Raw genomic sequence first — 18,280 nt, forward strand, 5'->3', positions numbered from 1 at the left:
ACTCTCATTTTACACCCCACCCCCCCTCGTCACTCTCATTTTACACCCCACCCCCCCTCGTCCCTCTCATTTTACACCCCCCCTCCTCGTCCCTCTCATTTTACACCCCACCCCCCTCATCCCTCTCATTTTACACCCCACCCCCCCTCGTCCCTCTCATTTTACACCCCATCCCCCCTCACTCTCATTTTACACCCCATCCCCCCTCACTCTCATTTTACACCCCCCCTTGTCACTCTCATTTTACACCCCCCCCTTGTCACTCATTTTACACCCCCCCTTGTCACTCATTTTACACCCCCCCTTGTCACTCATTTTACACCCCCCCTTGTCACTCATTTTACACCCCCCCCTTGTCACTCATTTTACACCCCCCCCTTGTCACTCATTTTACACCCCCCCCTTGTCACTCATTTTACACCCCCCCCTTGTCACTCATTTTACACCCCCCCCTTGTCACTCATTTTACACCCCCCCTTGTCACTCATTTTACACCCCCCCCGTCACTCATTTTACACCCCCCCCCTTGTCACTCATTTTACACCCCCCCCTTGTCACTCATTTTACACCCCCCCCTTGTCACTCATTTTACACTCCCCCCCCTTGTCACTCATTTTACACCCCCCGGTCACCTCTAGTGTAGAGTGGCCGAGCGCTGTTCGGTCCGCGGTACAGGAGCATTTGTATCTTGTACCCGGCCGGACTGAAAGGAAGTGCACACTAAGTGAGCACTTCATGTCAGTCCGGCCGGGTACAGGAAACAAAAGCTCCTGTACCGCGGACCGAACAGCGCTCGGCCACGCTACACTAACAACAGCAGTAGCACAGGGTAGACACAGCAGGCTGCGCAGCACTGAGCCGGAGATTCTTTAGAGCGGCAAGCGCTCAGGAGGCGCAGCATGAGGGGCGGCGCCGGCCGGCCGCCCGAACTTATATAACCAACTTTTTTTTTTTTTTTTTACACCGCAAAAGGGCGCCCCCTGCTAGATGGCGCCCTAGGCGACTGCCTAAGTCGCCTTACTGGTGGCGCCGGCCCTGCCGGCACAGCGGACACCTCGGCCTCTTTCTCCGGGTTCTGCTTTACTTACTCCAGGGCGGCTTGCACTTCGGCGTCACTGCCCCACATCATCTCTCCCCAGTTAGGCCTGAGAGTACACACCATCTTGTCTTCCTCTTGCTGCCTGGGACACACTGGGAAGAGGGGCGGATTCTTGATGGTGGAGTCTTCACTCTCTGCGCTTAGACAGGGAAGTTCCCGGTGGGCACGGCTGTCATTTCTCGCTCTTGGACTGGGCGGTTCCCTGTTTTTCCGCTCTTGTGGTACAAGAAAAACATACATCATCGCCTGTAGCATAAAGGCACAAAAGTAAATCCTGTTCGTGATGCCAAAATTGCAACGGGCGCCTCCCCCAAGGGCCCTCCGCATTCCAGGTGTAGGAATGCCAAGTGGTGTAGTGTGGCCTGAATGTCTCTTTATGTGTGTCACGTTGCTCCTACCTGGATACCGCTGGACCCCAGGCTTTGGCTCCGAAGCAATGAAAAGGGGAAATAATTGAGAGATTTAAAAGACTAACTTGAGTCTAGACCTTAAGATGAAGTTCAATGGCAGCTTTACTTGAATAATGACATACAGGTTAGGTTAGATGACATACAGGTTAGCCCATTAGAGATAGTAGCAGGGTGCAGGAGTGGTACGACCACTCTGGGGTGTTACACATGTGTTGTGAAGATCAGACTTTAGATTACTGTTTTTTTTTTTAAAGTTGCTTACTCACACCTTATCGTCAACCAATTGATTAAAAATACCAGATTCTAATTTCACCTTCAAATTATCTGCTAATCCTAAAGGTTCATATACTTTTGCCACTCACAGACATGTGACATTGATCCTCTTCCTTAATAAATAAACCACAATGTCTAATATTGTTAACTCATTTGTTTGATTTGGTGATCTTTATCTACTTTTTGAATTTATGTGAAAATCTGATGCAGTTTTAGGTCAAATATATGTAGAAATCTAGAAAATTCTGAAGGGTTCACAAACTTTCAAGCACCTCTTTAAATATAGAGAGTGGCATGCAAAATTAAAACAAAAATCCTCAAAAAATTCTAAAAACAAATCTATTTAACCTCTTAGTGACCTGTCTGTTTTGGGCCTTACTGACCAAGCGTTTTTCTTCCTTTTTTCATCTTCGCCTATAACTTTTCTATTTTTCCGTCTATATAGCTGTATGAGAGCTTACTTTTTGTGAGACAAGTTGTAGTTTTTAATGGCACCATTTTGGGGTACACATAACTTTCTGATAAACTTTTGTTAACTCTTTCTGGGAGGGAGATGGGAAAAACAGCAATACTGCCACTGAGTTTTTACGTTGTAAATTCTATGGCGTTCAATTTTCAGTATAAATAACATAATGTCTTTATTCTCTGGGTCAGTACGATTACAGTGACACCAAATACATATATATTTTTTTAATGTTTTATTACTTTTGCGCAATAAAGCCCCTTTTTTAAATGGAAGAAAATCTTGCCAAGACCCAGTAACCTTTTTATTTCTCTTTCTATGGAGTTGTATGAGGGCTCGATTTTGCGGGAAGACTTGTAGTTTTCATTGGTATCATTTTGGAGTCAATTACTATTTTTGATCGCTTGTTATTAAGTTTTTTCAGTGGCAACTAAGAAAAAATTCGCAATTCTGCCATATTTAAAAAAATATATATTCTTTTTTTATGGAGTTCACCATAGGGGATAATTTACATGAGATTTATGTAGTGCGGGTCATTACGGACGTGGCGATACCAAACATATGGGGAGATATTTTTTTTGCAGTCTTTTTAATTGAAACGCATATTTTTTATGTAAAAAAAAGCTTTGTTTTTTTTACTGGATTTTTTTTTATTTAATTGTGGTTTTTTTTACTTTTTTTTTTTTTTTAAGTCAGTGCTATACTGACATTGACCAGCTGGCTGCTCCAGAGAGGCACAGCCTGCTGGAAAATACTCAAGGCTGGCTTGGGGCCTATTTAAGACCCCAGACAGCCTTTACACACATCGGCACCCCGCAATCTGATTTTTCGGGGTGCCAACATGAAACAGAGGGAGTCCCCTCCCTCTGCCAGCTCTTTACATGCAGCAGGTGCCATTGCCCACGACATGTAAGGCAGTAAACAGCCTGGATCGGCACTCCTGCCGATTCTGGCTGTTAGAGCAGGAGCGCAGCTCTCATGTAAGAGAAGATCCCCTGCTTCCTGCTGCACAGGGGACCCATGCAGCGCTTAGACTGGGCCGCCCAGTCTAAGGCCCCTTAGTGACCGCCGTAAAAAGGCATATGGGTGGTCACTAAGGGTTTAAGATAAAATGTGATTTAAACAATAGGTCATTTTCAGTTGGCACATTGCCTTTAAAGTGGCTATACATAATATTTAGCCAATCAGTTGTACATCAGATTGTTAGTACAAATGATCTGACCTTTAGCATGTGAGACTGAGGGCTCATGCACACAAACGTATTTTCTTTCCGTGTCCGTTCCGTTTTATTTATATCGCCACGTGCAAAAACACCCGTACTATTAAAATATAACAATATTTATCCCATATGGCAAATTGTGTAAAACTGTATTAATTGTAAAAAATTTAAAGTGATAAAAAAAAGTCACACAGTTCAAAATGGTATCATTGAAAAGTACAGATTGCCCCACAAAAAGTTATAGGGGTCAGAATACGGCGACGCAAAGAAAAAAGAAAAAAATTTCTGTATTAAAACGCAGGAAAAACTATACAAGTGTGGTCTCATTGTAATGATACTGACCTGGAGAATGAAGGTAACAGGTCATTTGTACCACATAGGGAACGTCGTAAAAAAACTAACAAAAAAAACACAAACATAAAACTGTGGCATAAGTGCGTTTTCTTTCCAATTCCACTCCATTAGAATTTTTTTTACATCTCTCCACTACATCATACACAATATTAAATAGTGCCATTAGAAAGTACAACTTGTCCTGCAAAAAATAAGCCCTCATAAAGCTATGAGGATGGAAAAATAAAAAAAGATGGCTCTGGGAAGGTGGGGAGTGAAAAACAAAAATGCAAAATCGGAAAATCACAAGGTCCTCTAAGGGTTTATCTAAATCCGTCTAAAGCTTATATTAGACATCCAGATCATTGAGGCGATTGTCGGGAAGGAAGCGTTCCTTCCCGGCAATCGCCTGCTCTTCAGCAGAGGAGACTGCTGCTATTACATGGAGCGATCTTCTCCAGTAGGGGGAGGAGCGATCGTTCCCATACTGACTAGTTGTTTGCCGGCAGCAGATCATATTTGCACAGCATGATCTGCCACCGGTAAATTATTATTTTTAAACCTGCAGAAAGATTACAATTATCCGATGAATAAGTGTTTGCTCATTTATCGGGTAATCAGCGGCAGTATTACACTGCCAGATCATTGCTAGTGTTCACACGAACGCATGTTAGCGATAATCTGCACGATTATCTGAGCATCTAATATAAACTTTATACATTTGTCTGCAGATTTGTGTCTATGAAACTGGCTGACCTGTTACATGTGCGCCTTGCAGCTGAAGACATCTGTGTTGGTCCCATGTTCATAGGTGTCCGTATTGCTGAAAAAAAATTATGTTTTAATATATGCAGATGAGCCTCTAGTAGCAACTGGAGCGTTACCATTACACCTAGAGGCTTTGCTCTCTCTGCAACTGCCGCACCCTCTGCACTTTGATTGACAGGACCAGGTGTGATGGCGTTTTCACTGCCTGGCCTGTCAATGAAACTGGAGAGGATGCGGCAGTTGCAGAGAGAGCAGAGCCTCTAGGTGTAAAAGTAACGCCCCCGTTGCTCCTAGAGGCTCATTTGCATATATTAAAACATAATTTTTCTCAGAAATACAGACACATACGAACATGGGACCAACACAGATGTCTTCAGCTGCCAGGCGCACATGTAACAGTTCAGCCAGTGTCATAGGTACAAATCTGCTGACAGAGGGTTGTCCGCTTTTTACTATCGATGACCTATCAATAGTTTAAAGGCAGTCTCTTGAAACAGCTGATTGGCGGGGATGCCGGTGGTCGGACCCCTGCCAATCTCATATTGATGACTTATCCTTAGGATAGGTCATCAATAGTAAATATAAATATAAATATATATATATATATATATATATATATATACAGTGGATATAAAAAGTCTACAAAAAGATATGTTTGGCGCAAAAACAACACTGCATATCACCAAAAGAACACCATACCCACAGTGAAGCATGGTGGTGGCAGCATCATACTTTGGGGCTGTTTTTCTTCAGCTTGAACTGGGGCCTTAGTTAAGCTAGAGGGAATTATGAACAGTTCCAAATACCAGTCAATATTGGCACAAAACCTTCAGGCTTCTGCTAGAAAGATGAAGATGAAGTGACAACCACCCAAAGCATACATTCAAATCAACAAAGGAATGGCTTCACCAGAAGAAGATTAAAGTTTTGGAATGGCCCAGCCAGAGCCCAGACCTGAATCTGATTGAAAATCTGTGGGGTGATCTGAAGAGGGCTGTGCACAGGAGATGCCCTCGCAATCTGACAGATTTGGAGTGTTTTTGCAAAGAAGAGTGGGCAAATCTTGCCAAGTCAAAATGTGCCATGCTGATAGACTCCTACCCAAAAAGACTGAGTGCTGTAATAAAATCAAAAGGTGCTTCAACAAAGTATTAGTTTAAGGCCTCATGCACACGGACGTTTTTTTTTGCGGTCCGCAAAACGGATTTCCGTTGATCCGTGACCGTTTTTTCTTCCGTGGGTATTCCTTGATTTTTGGAGGATCCACGGACATGAAAAATGAAAAAAAAATCTAAGTCAAGTTTGCCATTGAAATGATAGGAAAAAACGGATACGGATCACGGACACGGATCACGGACGCGGATGACAATCTTGTGTGCATCCGTGATTTTTCACGGACCCATTGACTTGAATGGGTCCGTGAACCGTGAAAAAAATAGGACAGGTCATATTTTTTTCACGGCCAGGAAACACGGATCACGGATGCGGCTGCCAAACGGTGCATTTTCCGATTTTTCCACGGACCCATTGAAAGTCAATGGGTCCGTGAAAAAAAAACGGAAAACGGAACCACGGACGCGGATGCACACAACGGTGGTGTGCATGAGGCCTAAGGCCTCCTGCACACGACAGTATTTTTTCACGGTCCGCAAAATGGGGTTCCGTTGATCCGTGATCCGTGACCTTTTTTTCGTCCGTGGGTCTTCCTTGATTTTTGGAGGATCCACGGACATGAAAAATGAAAAAAAAAATCGAAGTCAAGTTTGCCATTGAAATGATAGGAAAAAACGGACACGGATCACGGACACGGATCACGGATGCGGATGACAATCTTGTGTGCATCCGTGATTTTTCACGGACCCATTGACTTGAATGGGCCCGTGAACCGTTGGCCGTGAAAAAAATAAGACAGGTCATATTTTTTTCACGGCCAGGAAACACGGATCACGGATGCGGCTGCAAAACGGTGCATTTTCCGATTTTTCCACGGACCCATTGAAAGTCAATGGGTCCGCGAAAAAAAACGGAAAACGGCACAACGGCCACGGGTGCACACAACGGTCGTGTGCAGGAGTCCTAAGGCCTCTTTCACACTACAGTATGTCCATTTCAGTGTTTTGCGTTCCGTTTTTCACGGATCCGTTTTTCCGTTTTTTTGTTTCCGTTGTGTTTCCGTTTCGGTTCCGTTTTTCCGTTTCGTTTTTCCGTATGGCATATACAGTATACAGTAATTACATAGAGAAAATTGGGCTGGGCATAACATTTTCAATAGATGGTTCAGCAAAAAACGGAACGGAAACGGAAGACATACGGATGCATTTCCGTATGTGTTCCGTTTTTTTTTTGCGGACCCATTGACTTTAATGGAGCCACGGAACGTGATTTGCGGCCAAATATAGGACATGTTCTATCTTTCAACGGAACGGAAAAACGGAAATACGGAAACGGAATGCATACGGAACACATTCCGTTTTTTTTGCGGAACCATTGAAATTAATGGTTCCGTATACGGACCGTATACGGAACGCAAAAAACGGACCGCAAAACGGAAAAAAAAAAACGGTAGTGTGAAAGAGGCCTAAGGGTGTGCACACTTATGCAACCATATTATTTTATTTTTATATTTTTTCTTCCCTCTGCCTAAAAGATTTCAGTTTGTTTTTCAACTTAGTTGTACAGTTTATGGGTCATATTAAAGGTGGGAAAAGTTCTGAAATGATTTATCTTTGTCTCATTTTTTAACATCACAGAAACCTGACATTTTACCAGGGGTGTGTAGACTTTTTATATCCACTGTATATATATATATTTAAAAAAAAAATAGTAAAAAATGGACAACCCTTTTAAGATACAATAAACAAAATATTTATTGTACCTTTAAAATATAACTTTAATGAAGTTGATGAAAGATGAATAACCTCTGCCAGAGTAAGAACAATAAAGACAACATCGTTACCTTTCAATAAATCCAGAGGCCAGTAAAATACACGTTTTGGCCATTTTTATATAGCTTAGTTTGATTAGTTGATGAATTGCTCTACTTTTTGACTTTTTCCCACCTGATCTTAACACCAGAGGAATGGATGTTACAGCAGAGGAAATCCAGAACCAGTCTAGCAGCGGATAACAAGTCTACAGTTGTCAATATCGATAATAAAGGTGATTCAGGCAGGATAAGATGGGTAAACTGATGGGAATGTCTGCTTTTGATTATCGTAATCTTCTTCTTACACCTTTAAGGTTATATCTAGGAGTGTAAGACACAGTAGAGGACAAGCAAAGCATGTATGTATTGTATTTATCTACGTCTGCTAAGGGGTGCAAAGAATGGCACTGCTGGCGGTTAAGGAGAGTCTGCCGACGTGCCGTACCCAGCGTACGGATCACCTGCTTGTTGATGGCTCCTATCCTGCCTACAATAAATCTGGACACAGAATAATGCCTCATGCACACGAACGTTGCTTTGGTCCGCATCCGAACCACTTTAATGGGGCCGCAAACGATGCGGACAGCACTCCGTGTGCTGTCCGCATCCGTTGCTCCGTTCCGCGGTCCGCCAAAAAAATATAACCTGTCCTATTCTTGTCCGTTTTGCGGACAAGAATAAGCAGTTATATTAATGGCTGTCCGTGCCGTTCCACAAATTGCGGAACGCACACGGACGCCATCCATGTTTTGCGGATCCACAATTTGCGGACCGCAAAAGACACAACGGTCGTGTGCATGAGGCCTTAAACGGATTTTCAGGGAGTTAAATATTGATGACCTATCCTCAGGACAGGTCATCAATTTCTAATTAGTGGGGGTCCCACTCCTAGCACCCCTGCCATTCAGCTGTTTGATGGGGAAAGTGCTTCTGGCCTGTTCATATTATACCAAGCACCACACTGTACATTGTATAATGGCTATGCTTGGTACTGTAGCTCAGTCCTATGGGACTGAGGTGGTCAAAGGCCACATGACTGGTGGATGTGACATCACAGGCCAAGAAAAAAAGGCTTCAGTGTCCCATCATTATCGCCAATAAATAATAGTGTGCAGGTTTCCAACCTCTCTCCCAGCTGCAGTCCCAAAGTCAGGAGTAGGTCCGTTCTCCTGTATAAATCAATATAAAAACACACAAATATGGGTCCGCGCTAACAGCTCTCAGTCTTGGGGAATATTCCCATAGACTGAGAGCTGTTAGCGCGGACCCATATTCGCGTGTTTTTACTGTGTCCCACCATGTTGCAGTCTAATTGTTGGACTGATATATATTTCTCAGACAGATAAGCCTTCATCCTAATTTATAGCCTAGTAGGTTATAAAGCTATGTTTTAGTAGAAAATATAGTTAAAGGGATTCTGTCACCAGGTTTCACCCCTGTCAGCTAAACATATGCTGATGTTCAGGGCGTCTTCACGATTCCTAATGTGGGCTTATAAATGTCATCTGTGGGCTTATTTAGCTAAAAAACAGCTTTTACTAACCTGTCAGTCAAACAAATAAGGTGCCCAAGGGGATGTGAAGCGATGCCAGGTGCCGGCCGCACCTGCCGCCGTTCGTGCCCAGCGCCGCCTTTCCGGACTTCTGCGCCGCCTACTAATCCTCTGTGCCGCCTCTCGCTCTCCCTCCCTCCCCCCTCCTCCTGCTGTAAGATCTCGCGCTTGCGCACAGGCCTCTACCTGATGCGCCCGTGCGGACTTCTCCATTTGGCTTCTTACAGCGAAGTGCGCATGCGCCGCCACTTCGCTCAACCCCTGTATGCGCGAGATCTTACAGCAGGAGGAGGGGGGAGGGAGGGAGAGCGAGAGGCGGCACAGAGGATTAGGAGGCGGCGCAGAAGTCCGGAAAGGCGGCGCTGGGCACGAACGGCGGTGGGTGCGGCCGGCACCTGGCATCGCTTCACATCCCCTTGGGCACCTTATTTGTTTGACTGACAGGTTAGTAAAAGCTGTTTTTTAGCTAAATAAGTCCACAGATGACATTTATAAGCCCACATTAGGAATCGTGATGAGGCCCTGATCAGCAGCATATGTTTAGCTGACAGGGTTGAAAACTGGTGACAGAATCCCTTTAAAAGGTGCTATCTTATTGGAGACATCCTCTTTCTTATTGAAGCTGAGGCGGCGATCAGCCGATCACCACTGGTCTGGCTACTGCAACCTCTGGCAATCAGCTGATTTTTTTTTTAGAGAGGCCTTTTCTGACCAGATATTTCAGCTGCTACAAAGTATTGGAGGCTGTTTGGACAGTATTTTTTGTATAGTCCCGTCAGGCCTCTTGTGCCTAAAGGAAATATATCTTTGGCCATAGGATTAGGCTGTGCTGTGATTCTAGGAAATTATAAACAATTTTTCTTTTAGACAATTATGATAAATCTGCTCCACTCAATATAGTTTACATGTAAAACAGCACATTTATTAGAAGACCTTGCAGGGAGGTGAGAGACAGGCTGAGAAGCAGCTTGCCTTTTGTCTATTAGTATAAAAACCGCTTATGGAAGGAAACATATCACTGTGTCTAGAGTAGCAGGAAAAATTCCACGGCACTTCCAAAGCGTAAAATAAAATCAGACTTTATTCACCAGACAGCGACGTTTCGATCCACCTCCTGGGATCTTTCTCAAGCAGTGACTAGAGTAGTTATTATTTTGTACACCACAATTATGATCTAAATTATATAAAATACACGTATAAAGTCAGAATGTGCAATGACTGTGGAAATAAGTGCATTTGTGTTCTGTCTGATAGCAGTTCACAATGCCGTAGATGTCAATCCAGACATTCTCCAGTTTACCCACACTTCTCCATTACCTGAAACAATGTTTGCCAGACATTTCTAGAAGTAGCCTACCCTCTGCTTGGGCTCATGTTGCATGTTTGGTAGATCATGCAACCTGTAAACTGGAAATGAGCACGCCCTACAGCTACAGATTGATTATAATTAGATGCAGTCGCTTGCTTACCGCCTACAGATTCTAGAATGATGCAGTCCAAGTGTTATCGAAGCACAAGCTTACTCTCAACTAACAAAATATCGGTCAAGGCCAACTATTCTAGACCAGGAGAGTGTGCCTTATATGTCACACACATTTGGTCGGTGTCTGTCACCCTCACTGATCAACTGACTGAAAGAGCTTGGATAGTGATGCATCCCCTCCATTCTTTACCCAGGAACAGCGCCATGCATGTGGTTGTGGCTGCTCCTGGTACTACAGCTCAATGCAGTTCTGGCCTGCAGTACAAGTGCAGCCAAACCGCATGTATTGTGCTGTGCTTGGGTAAACAATGATGGAGACGTGCACCAACCCCTTTGTTCAGTAGATCAGATGCCTTCCAATACGGACAGGCCATCAATATTAAAGTCCCAGAAGAGCCCTTTAATTGGCCACTTTTTTCAGCATCTGATGAACATCAGAATTTAATTTGTTGGCTTCGCTGTTGATTCCAGTGTTTATGCCCATGCAGCCTTTCAAGGTATCTCATTTCTTATCTCATTATTTGAATAGCACAGAATTATCTATGCCAAAGTACAACCTTTTATAAGCCAAGTAGCTTCCAACTCTTAATTGCTTAAAACTACAATACGCTTCTATTTTGTGCATGGTGTGCAAATACTTCTTACATAAATATCTTATTACTCCCAATCTTCCAACCCAGATGAACCAACATGTTTGAGAAAAGAGTCTCAGAGATGTACAGCTGAAAATGCTGCACCTGATGCCTGCAATGATCAACCTGGTCCTACAGAAACTCAAGGCAAAGGATCCAGGCAGATAAAAGGCAGCGATCTTCTGTACCAGCAATTTAAAGCACTTCTTATTAAACGTTACCAACATGCAACTCGTAGCCGTAAAGACTTTCTTGCCCAGGTAAAGTCCTCTGATTCCCCCCTATTCCCTCCTTCCTTCCTCTGTTCATTGCTTAAAGAGATCATCATCATCTCAGACACTGGTACACTAGGATATGCCGCCAATGTCAGGTGCAGCTCCCGTCTTGGGGACCTACTCCTGTGTCAAGAATAGGCTTCCCAAAATGAAGGGGAGTGCGCTGCGCAAACGCAGCCACCCTCCGTTCACTTCTATAGAAGTTCAGATAACAGTCGAGCGCTGGATGGGCTATTTCCAGCACTGCCATAGAGGTAAATGGACAGGTGGCCGTGCATGCAAAGCGCACTCTTCATTTCCGTCTATAGTTCTGAAAATAGCCAAGCGTGCCCGCAAAACTATTTATGGGAACTCCCATAGAAGTGAATGAAGAGCATGCTTCACATGTGCAGTGCGTTCTTCTTCACTTTGAGGCGCCATATTCTGGAGACAGGAGTGGGCCCTTCCCTCTGCTGGTTTATGCACATGAATATTTCCTTTCTCCATGCCTACTGAGTGTCGAAGCTTGTTATGGTGTGACGTCAGAGCGCGGCTGTGTGCTGTCAGTCGGGGCTCACGCACACAACTTTAGCCTGTTTTGTAGTTCGCAATTTGCGGATCCGCAAAACACGGATACAGGCCATGTGCGTTCCACATTTAGCGGAACGGAATGTCCTGCCCTCTATAGAACAGTCCCATCCGTGTCCGTAAAATGGACAAGGATAGGACAGGTAGTATATTTTTGCGGGTATCACGGAACAGACATACGGATGCGGACAGCACATGGTGTGCTGTCTGCATCTTTTGCTGCCCCATTGAAGTGAATGGGTCTGCATCCGACCCGCACAAAATGCGGATTGTATGCAAAAAAAAAATCTGATGTCTCGCCCTGCCGCCCCCTATGTCTCACAGCATGAGTCTGTCACAGACACTGAGGGAGAGATGCTGCTGTACTGCTGCAAGGCACTGTTCACATTTTGTTATTCAAACTCATCCATGCACCCAGTATACGCCAATGGAGTGACCTCTAATCATACGCCAGGCCAATAGTCTGCATTCATTTTAACGGATTGTGAAATCTATGAATTCTGTCTGTATTACTGTCACGTACACTATACTTCTCATTACTGTCCACACGTCTTTTCCCTGATACCTTGTTACCTTTCCCTCTTTGCAGATTGTGCTTCCTGCCAGCTTTGTGCTCCTGGCCCTAATCTTTACTCTCATTGTTCCTCCTTTCGGGGAATACCCCAGCCTAACACTTCATCCATGGATCTACAGACAACAGTATATTTTCTTCAGGTTAGAGGAACCTGTATAGTAGTAATGGTCCCACATTGTATACCAGAGGCAGGCAACGCAGCAGTCTAGAGTCGTATTCTGCCTTCCATGGTTCCATGTATGGCCCAACAAGATAATTCTCTGTAGCTTCTTGTTTCTACATTGCTGTTCTGAGCTTAAAGATGACCTGTAACCTCCCCTGACATGTCTCTTATTATTATTTATGCTAGAAACTATGAATAAACTTCTAGCAGCTTGCGGTGAAGGGCCAGAGGGGTGTTACCAGTTGGAGCTGTATCTCTGCTCAGTCTGATACTATCCAGTCATTGCTGCCAGACAGTGCAGGGACACTCCCCCATATGGTAACACCGATCTGGACCTTCATTGCAAACTTCTAGTAATTCATTCAGAAATAGCAGGAATAATAAAGAAATGACACATCATAGAGTCATATGAATAGATGCTCCAGAATTGCTGTGATGGAAAACGCTGACCTGCGATATGTGTTTTCCACGCGGGTGCAATGCATGAGGTGAGCGCATTGCACCCGCACTGAATCTGGACCCATTCACTTAAATGGGGCTGTGCACATGAGCGGTGATTTTTACGCATCACTTGTGCGTTGCGTGAAAATCGAAACGTGCTCTATATTGTGCGTTTTTCACGTGACGCAGGCCCCATAGAAGTGAATGGGGCTGCGTTAAAATCTCAAGCATCCGCAAGCAAGTGTGAATGCGGTGTGATTTTCACGCATGGTTGCTAGGTGACGATCGGGATGGGGACCCGAACTTTATTATTTAACATGGTTATAAGGGAAAATAATAGCATTCTTAATACAGAATGCAAAGTAAATTAGGGATGGAGGGGTTAAAAATAAATAAATAAAATTAAACTCACCTCATCCACTTGTTCGCGCAGCCTGGCTTGTCTTCTTTCTTCTACTTTGAGGACCTGGGAGAAAAGGACCTTTGGTGATGTCACTGCGCTCATCACATGGTCCATCACCATGGTGATGGACCATGTGATGGACCATGTGATGAACGCAGTGACGTCACCAAAGGTCCTTTTCTCCCAGGTCCTCAAAGAAGAAGAAAGAAGACAAGCCAGGCTGCGCGAACAAGTGGATGAGGTGAGTTTAATTTTATTTATTTATTTTTAACCCCTCCATCCCTAATTTACTTTGCATTCTGTATTAAGAATGCTATTATTTTCCCTTATAACCATGTTATAAGGGAAAATAATAAAATCTACACAAATACCGATCCCAAACCCAAACCCGAACTTCTGTGAAGAAGTCCGGGTTCTGGTCTGGGTACCAAACATGCCGATTTTTCTCACGCGCGTGCAAAACACATTAAAACGCTTTGCACTCGTGCAGAAGAATCGCACATTTTTCCGCGACGAACCCGCATCCTATCCGGCCCTCAAACGCGACGGCCGTGTGAAAGAGGCCTTACAGTTTTCCTAGAGCTCCGTTCTCCCTGCTGCCAAACCCTCTGCCCTTTGATTGACAGGACCAGGCAGTGGCCATGACTTTTCCTAGTCTCGCGCCTTTGCCTTACGCTTCAGTACCCGGCACAGGCGCAGTACAGAGGAGAACTGACAGAACTCTACTCAGGGTTCCAAACCCATCCATTCTAGCCACAGCTCCCATGTTCCTCGCAGGGCTTTGTTTTGATAACTGCAGCGGTGATGTGACTGTATCCCGCATGCGACCACCACAGCCAATCACTGGCCTCAGCCATAAGGCTAGTGATTTGCTGCAGCAGTCATGTGTGGTATACAGGCATGTCATCGCTGTAGCCAAAATCTTGGCTGCAACAGTGGGGAGGATTAAAGCAGTGCCGCTAGATCCGTGAGGTTCAGATCGGGAAGTAAATTTTTATTATTTTAATAGCTTCCGGGCCTTTGTGTAGATATATTTGTAGATATTTATAATGAATGCATTTATTTTTATCATAATTACTTTAGTAATGAGCAGCCGGGCAGTGAGCAGGTGGTGCCCATATCGAATGCATTCCTGAATAGTCCGGGCTTCGGGATTCGATGTATGAAGGATATGTCCTTAGGGTAAGTAATAACTGTACATAATAATGGAAGACGGATAGCTAATCATTGGGGGTTTCGGGAATCGGACCCAAACCGGTCTGATATTGATGATGACCTATGCCTTTTAATTTTTATACAGGTAATATCTATATAAAAACTGCAAAAATAGAGACTCTTTCATATAAAGAGAGAAAGATGAAAAGAGACATGAGACAGAAGATAAAAAGTCTTACTAAGAGATTATCCTGTTTTTTTTTTTCTTTCTTAGTAAAAAGTTCCCCTGTGTAAACACATCGAGCGAGTGGATCATCCCTACCGTGTCTCCAAGTGTAACCAACATACTATTAGCTCATGAGTGGACCCCTGTTAATCCATCGCCATCCTGTGTGTGTAGTACAAAAAATAAGCTAATAATGCTGCCGGAATGTCCAGAGGGGGCTGGGGGCCGACCACCGCCACAGGTAATGCCTGGAAAATTGCCAAAAATTTCCTTCTCGCATACTTCTCACTAGTTCTGACCTATTAGATGATGATTCTTCATTAGATCACAATTAGATTACAGTAATACTAATAACTCATGCTAACAAGAGAACCTTGAGGACAGAAGAACCTAATGAATTTTTACTGCATCTTCCTATCTTCTCAGAGGATCCAACCGAGCTCCGAGATTCTCCAGGACCTCACAGAGCGAAATATTTCAGATTATCTCCTCAAGACATACCCCACTCTGATAAGAAGCAGGTGCGGTGGACATCACTTTGACGGATAAATGTCTTTAAAGATATGTAGTAAATTATCTGGTTGCCTAATGTGCCTAATGCAGGTCTGCACAGCTCCTGGGCACATTCCTTCTTGTGTGAAGGTCCACCATGAGCGGAGAACGTTAATCATTCACAATGCTGCTGAAGTTGCGGCATAAAGTTATCAGGAATAAGAAGATTATTCATGAATGTCTATTGGTCAGGTTAACTAATGAAATAGTCCTGGTTATAGGTGACCTTGGATCGAGTGTTTATAATCTCTTGGATTAGATCATTGGCTTTCAGAAAGCCTGAAAGTTACTCATTAACAATGGTCTAAAAAAGTCAAATATGAGTTTCTGTCGATGTAAAATGTCCAGCTAAAAATTGAAAAGTCCCAAGTACTTCGTTACTGGTTCTTCTGGATATCCAGTGTCCAGAGGGTCTGATCAGGACAGGTTTTATAGAAAATGCATCTCTGGGTAACAAGCAAATGATGGCCCCCAGCTCAACATTTTTAGATTTTTCATATTTTTGAAAGCTGCATATGTAAAATAATACTGCCATTTAGTGCCCAATATTACTGACATTAATTTGCAAAGAAGAACACAAGTGCCAAGCCAAAAACGATCCATCAGGTCTCTATTGAATCCAACATATAACACATTTTGGGGACCCTTCTTCAGATACAATCAGACATTATTCAATGCACAAAGAAAGCTGCCATTCGGGGTTCAAACTATACAGCCATAAAACGCCCCAATAATACTCCCATGCAGAGTTCAAATAAGGGCTCATGCACACAAACGTATTTTCTTTCCGTGTCCGTTACGGGTTTTTTCCGGACCATATGCCGAACCATTCAATGGGTTCGCAAAAAAAAATGGAAGTTACTCCGTGTGCATTCCGTTTCCGTATGTCCGTATTTCCGTTCCGGAAAAAAATAGAACATGTCCTATTATTGTCCACATTATGGATAAGGATAGTACTGTTCTATTCATGGCCAGCTGTTCCGTTACACAAAATACGGAATGCACACGGACGTGATCCGTTTTTTTTTCGGACCACAAAATACATACGGTCGTGTGCATGAGCCCTAATGCTGACATATATAGCCCACATAATACCAGCATATGGTGCCTTAAATCAGGTAGTACTGACCATTTATATAATCATCAGGAGATGGAAAGTCAATATACAGCTTAAAATTAGATCGTTTTTTTCAGACCAAGGACTTTTGGGAAAGAAAGTTAAGAAAGAAGAAATTTACCGTAAGGCAGGGGCTACCTGGCGACGCATTGTGTAGCCAAAGATCACAGCAATGATCGCAGCTACATGGCAAATAATGAAAGTGAACGCTGTGACATTGTGATCTGGAAGTTGCTGCGACTGAGACCCAACAGTTGAGCGAACGGATAGGATCACTCAGGGCTAGACCCACCCTCCATGGCTGCCTCTATGTTATGTTTACCTTTGGTTATAGTTTCAAAACGATCCTAAAGGGGTTGTGAAGTGCAAAGATATAAAAGACCTCTACTACGGATAGGTTGTCAATATCAGATCGGTGGGGGTCCAACTCCTGGCATCCCGCCGTTCAGCTGATTGAAGAGGTAGCAGCGCTCATACAACCACCACTTTTGCTTCAAAATTACCTGCTTGTCTTCTTGCTTGTAGAAGCTGCACAGTATAATTACAACTGCTCATCCCCCTCAAGTGAATGCGATGAGCAGTTGTAATGACACTGTGTCGTCGCTGCAAAGGAGACGACGCGCAGGTCATTTTGAAGCAGAAGCAGCTCTCTACCTCTTCAAACAGTTTATTGGCGGGGGTGCCGGGAGTTGGACCTCTGCAGATTTGATATTTATGAGCTATCCTCATCAATATCTTTGGACTGCACAACCGCATTAAAGGCTATGTATACCTTTTGGGGGCAATTTTTTTTATGAGTGCATTTTACTCATTTTGGGCTAAAAATAATTTTTTCAATTGGTCTTTATTAAGAATATTGAGCCGTTTTGTCACAAATGGTTAACAGTTTTTCTAGCTGTGTGACTGATACTTTCCCTTTGTGCTGGTCATCTAATAAACCTTATCTCTAAACTACTAAAAGGTCATAAACACTTATTTAAGCCACAATCCTATTAGTAAGATAAGAATTGAGCTTTAATGAGTGTCTATAATGTCAGAGAGCAGGAAGAAGGAGCCGTCGGCTCCCTGCCTCAAACTCAAAGCTGTGCAGGGAAAATGGCTCAATATTTTTTGTAAAAACCAATAGAAAACATGATTTTTAGCTCAAAATAAATACACTGCAATAATTAAAAAAATTGCCACCAAATGTGGGCTATAGTCTGAAATATATTTTGTTTCTCACGTAAAGGGGTTGTCTCACTTCAGTAAGTGGCATTTATCATGTAGAGAAAGTGAATACAAGACACTTACTAATGTATTGTTATTATCCATATTGCCTCCTTTGCTGGCTGGATTCATTTTTCCATTACATTATACACTGCTCGTTTCCATGGTTACAGACCACCCTGCAATCCAACAGTGGTGGTCGTGCTTGCACAATATAGGAAAAAGCACTAGCCTATGTGCGCTCCCATGGTCCCAGCCACCAGAGAGCCTGATGCTTTTTCCTATAGTGTGCAAGCACAACCACCGCTGATGGATTGCAGGGTGGTCTGTAACCATGGAAACGAACAGGGTATAATGTAATGGAAAAATGAATCCAGCCAGAAAAGGAGGCAATATGGATAATAACAATACATTAGTAAGTGCCTTGTATTAACTTTCTCTAC

At 43.5% G+C, this 18,280-nt stretch overlaps 1 protein-coding gene across 1 annotated transcript in view; it reads left to right on the forward strand.

The window, feature by feature from the left end:
• Window positions 1–18,280, forward strand: part of ABCA4 (ATP binding cassette subfamily A member 4) — a 208,005-nt gene that overhangs the window by 128,277 nt on the left and 61,448 nt on the right. Inside the window, 6 exon segments of the mRNA XM_040408736.1 lie at window positions 7,641–7,724; window positions 11,207–11,418; window positions 12,590–12,714; window positions 14,665–14,767; window positions 15,018–15,203; window positions 15,389–15,483. Of these exon segments, the coding sequence (XP_040264670.1) occupies window positions 7,641–7,724; window positions 11,207–11,418; window positions 12,590–12,714; window positions 14,665–14,767; window positions 15,018–15,203; window positions 15,389–15,483 (805 nt within the window).

The sequence above is a fragment of the Bufo bufo genome, chromosome 9 (genome assembly GCF_905171765.1).
Source record: "Bufo bufo chromosome 9, aBufBuf1.1, whole genome shotgun sequence".
In the NCBI taxonomy this organism is placed as follows: domain Eukaryota; kingdom Metazoa; phylum Chordata; class Amphibia; order Anura; family Bufonidae; genus Bufo; species Bufo bufo.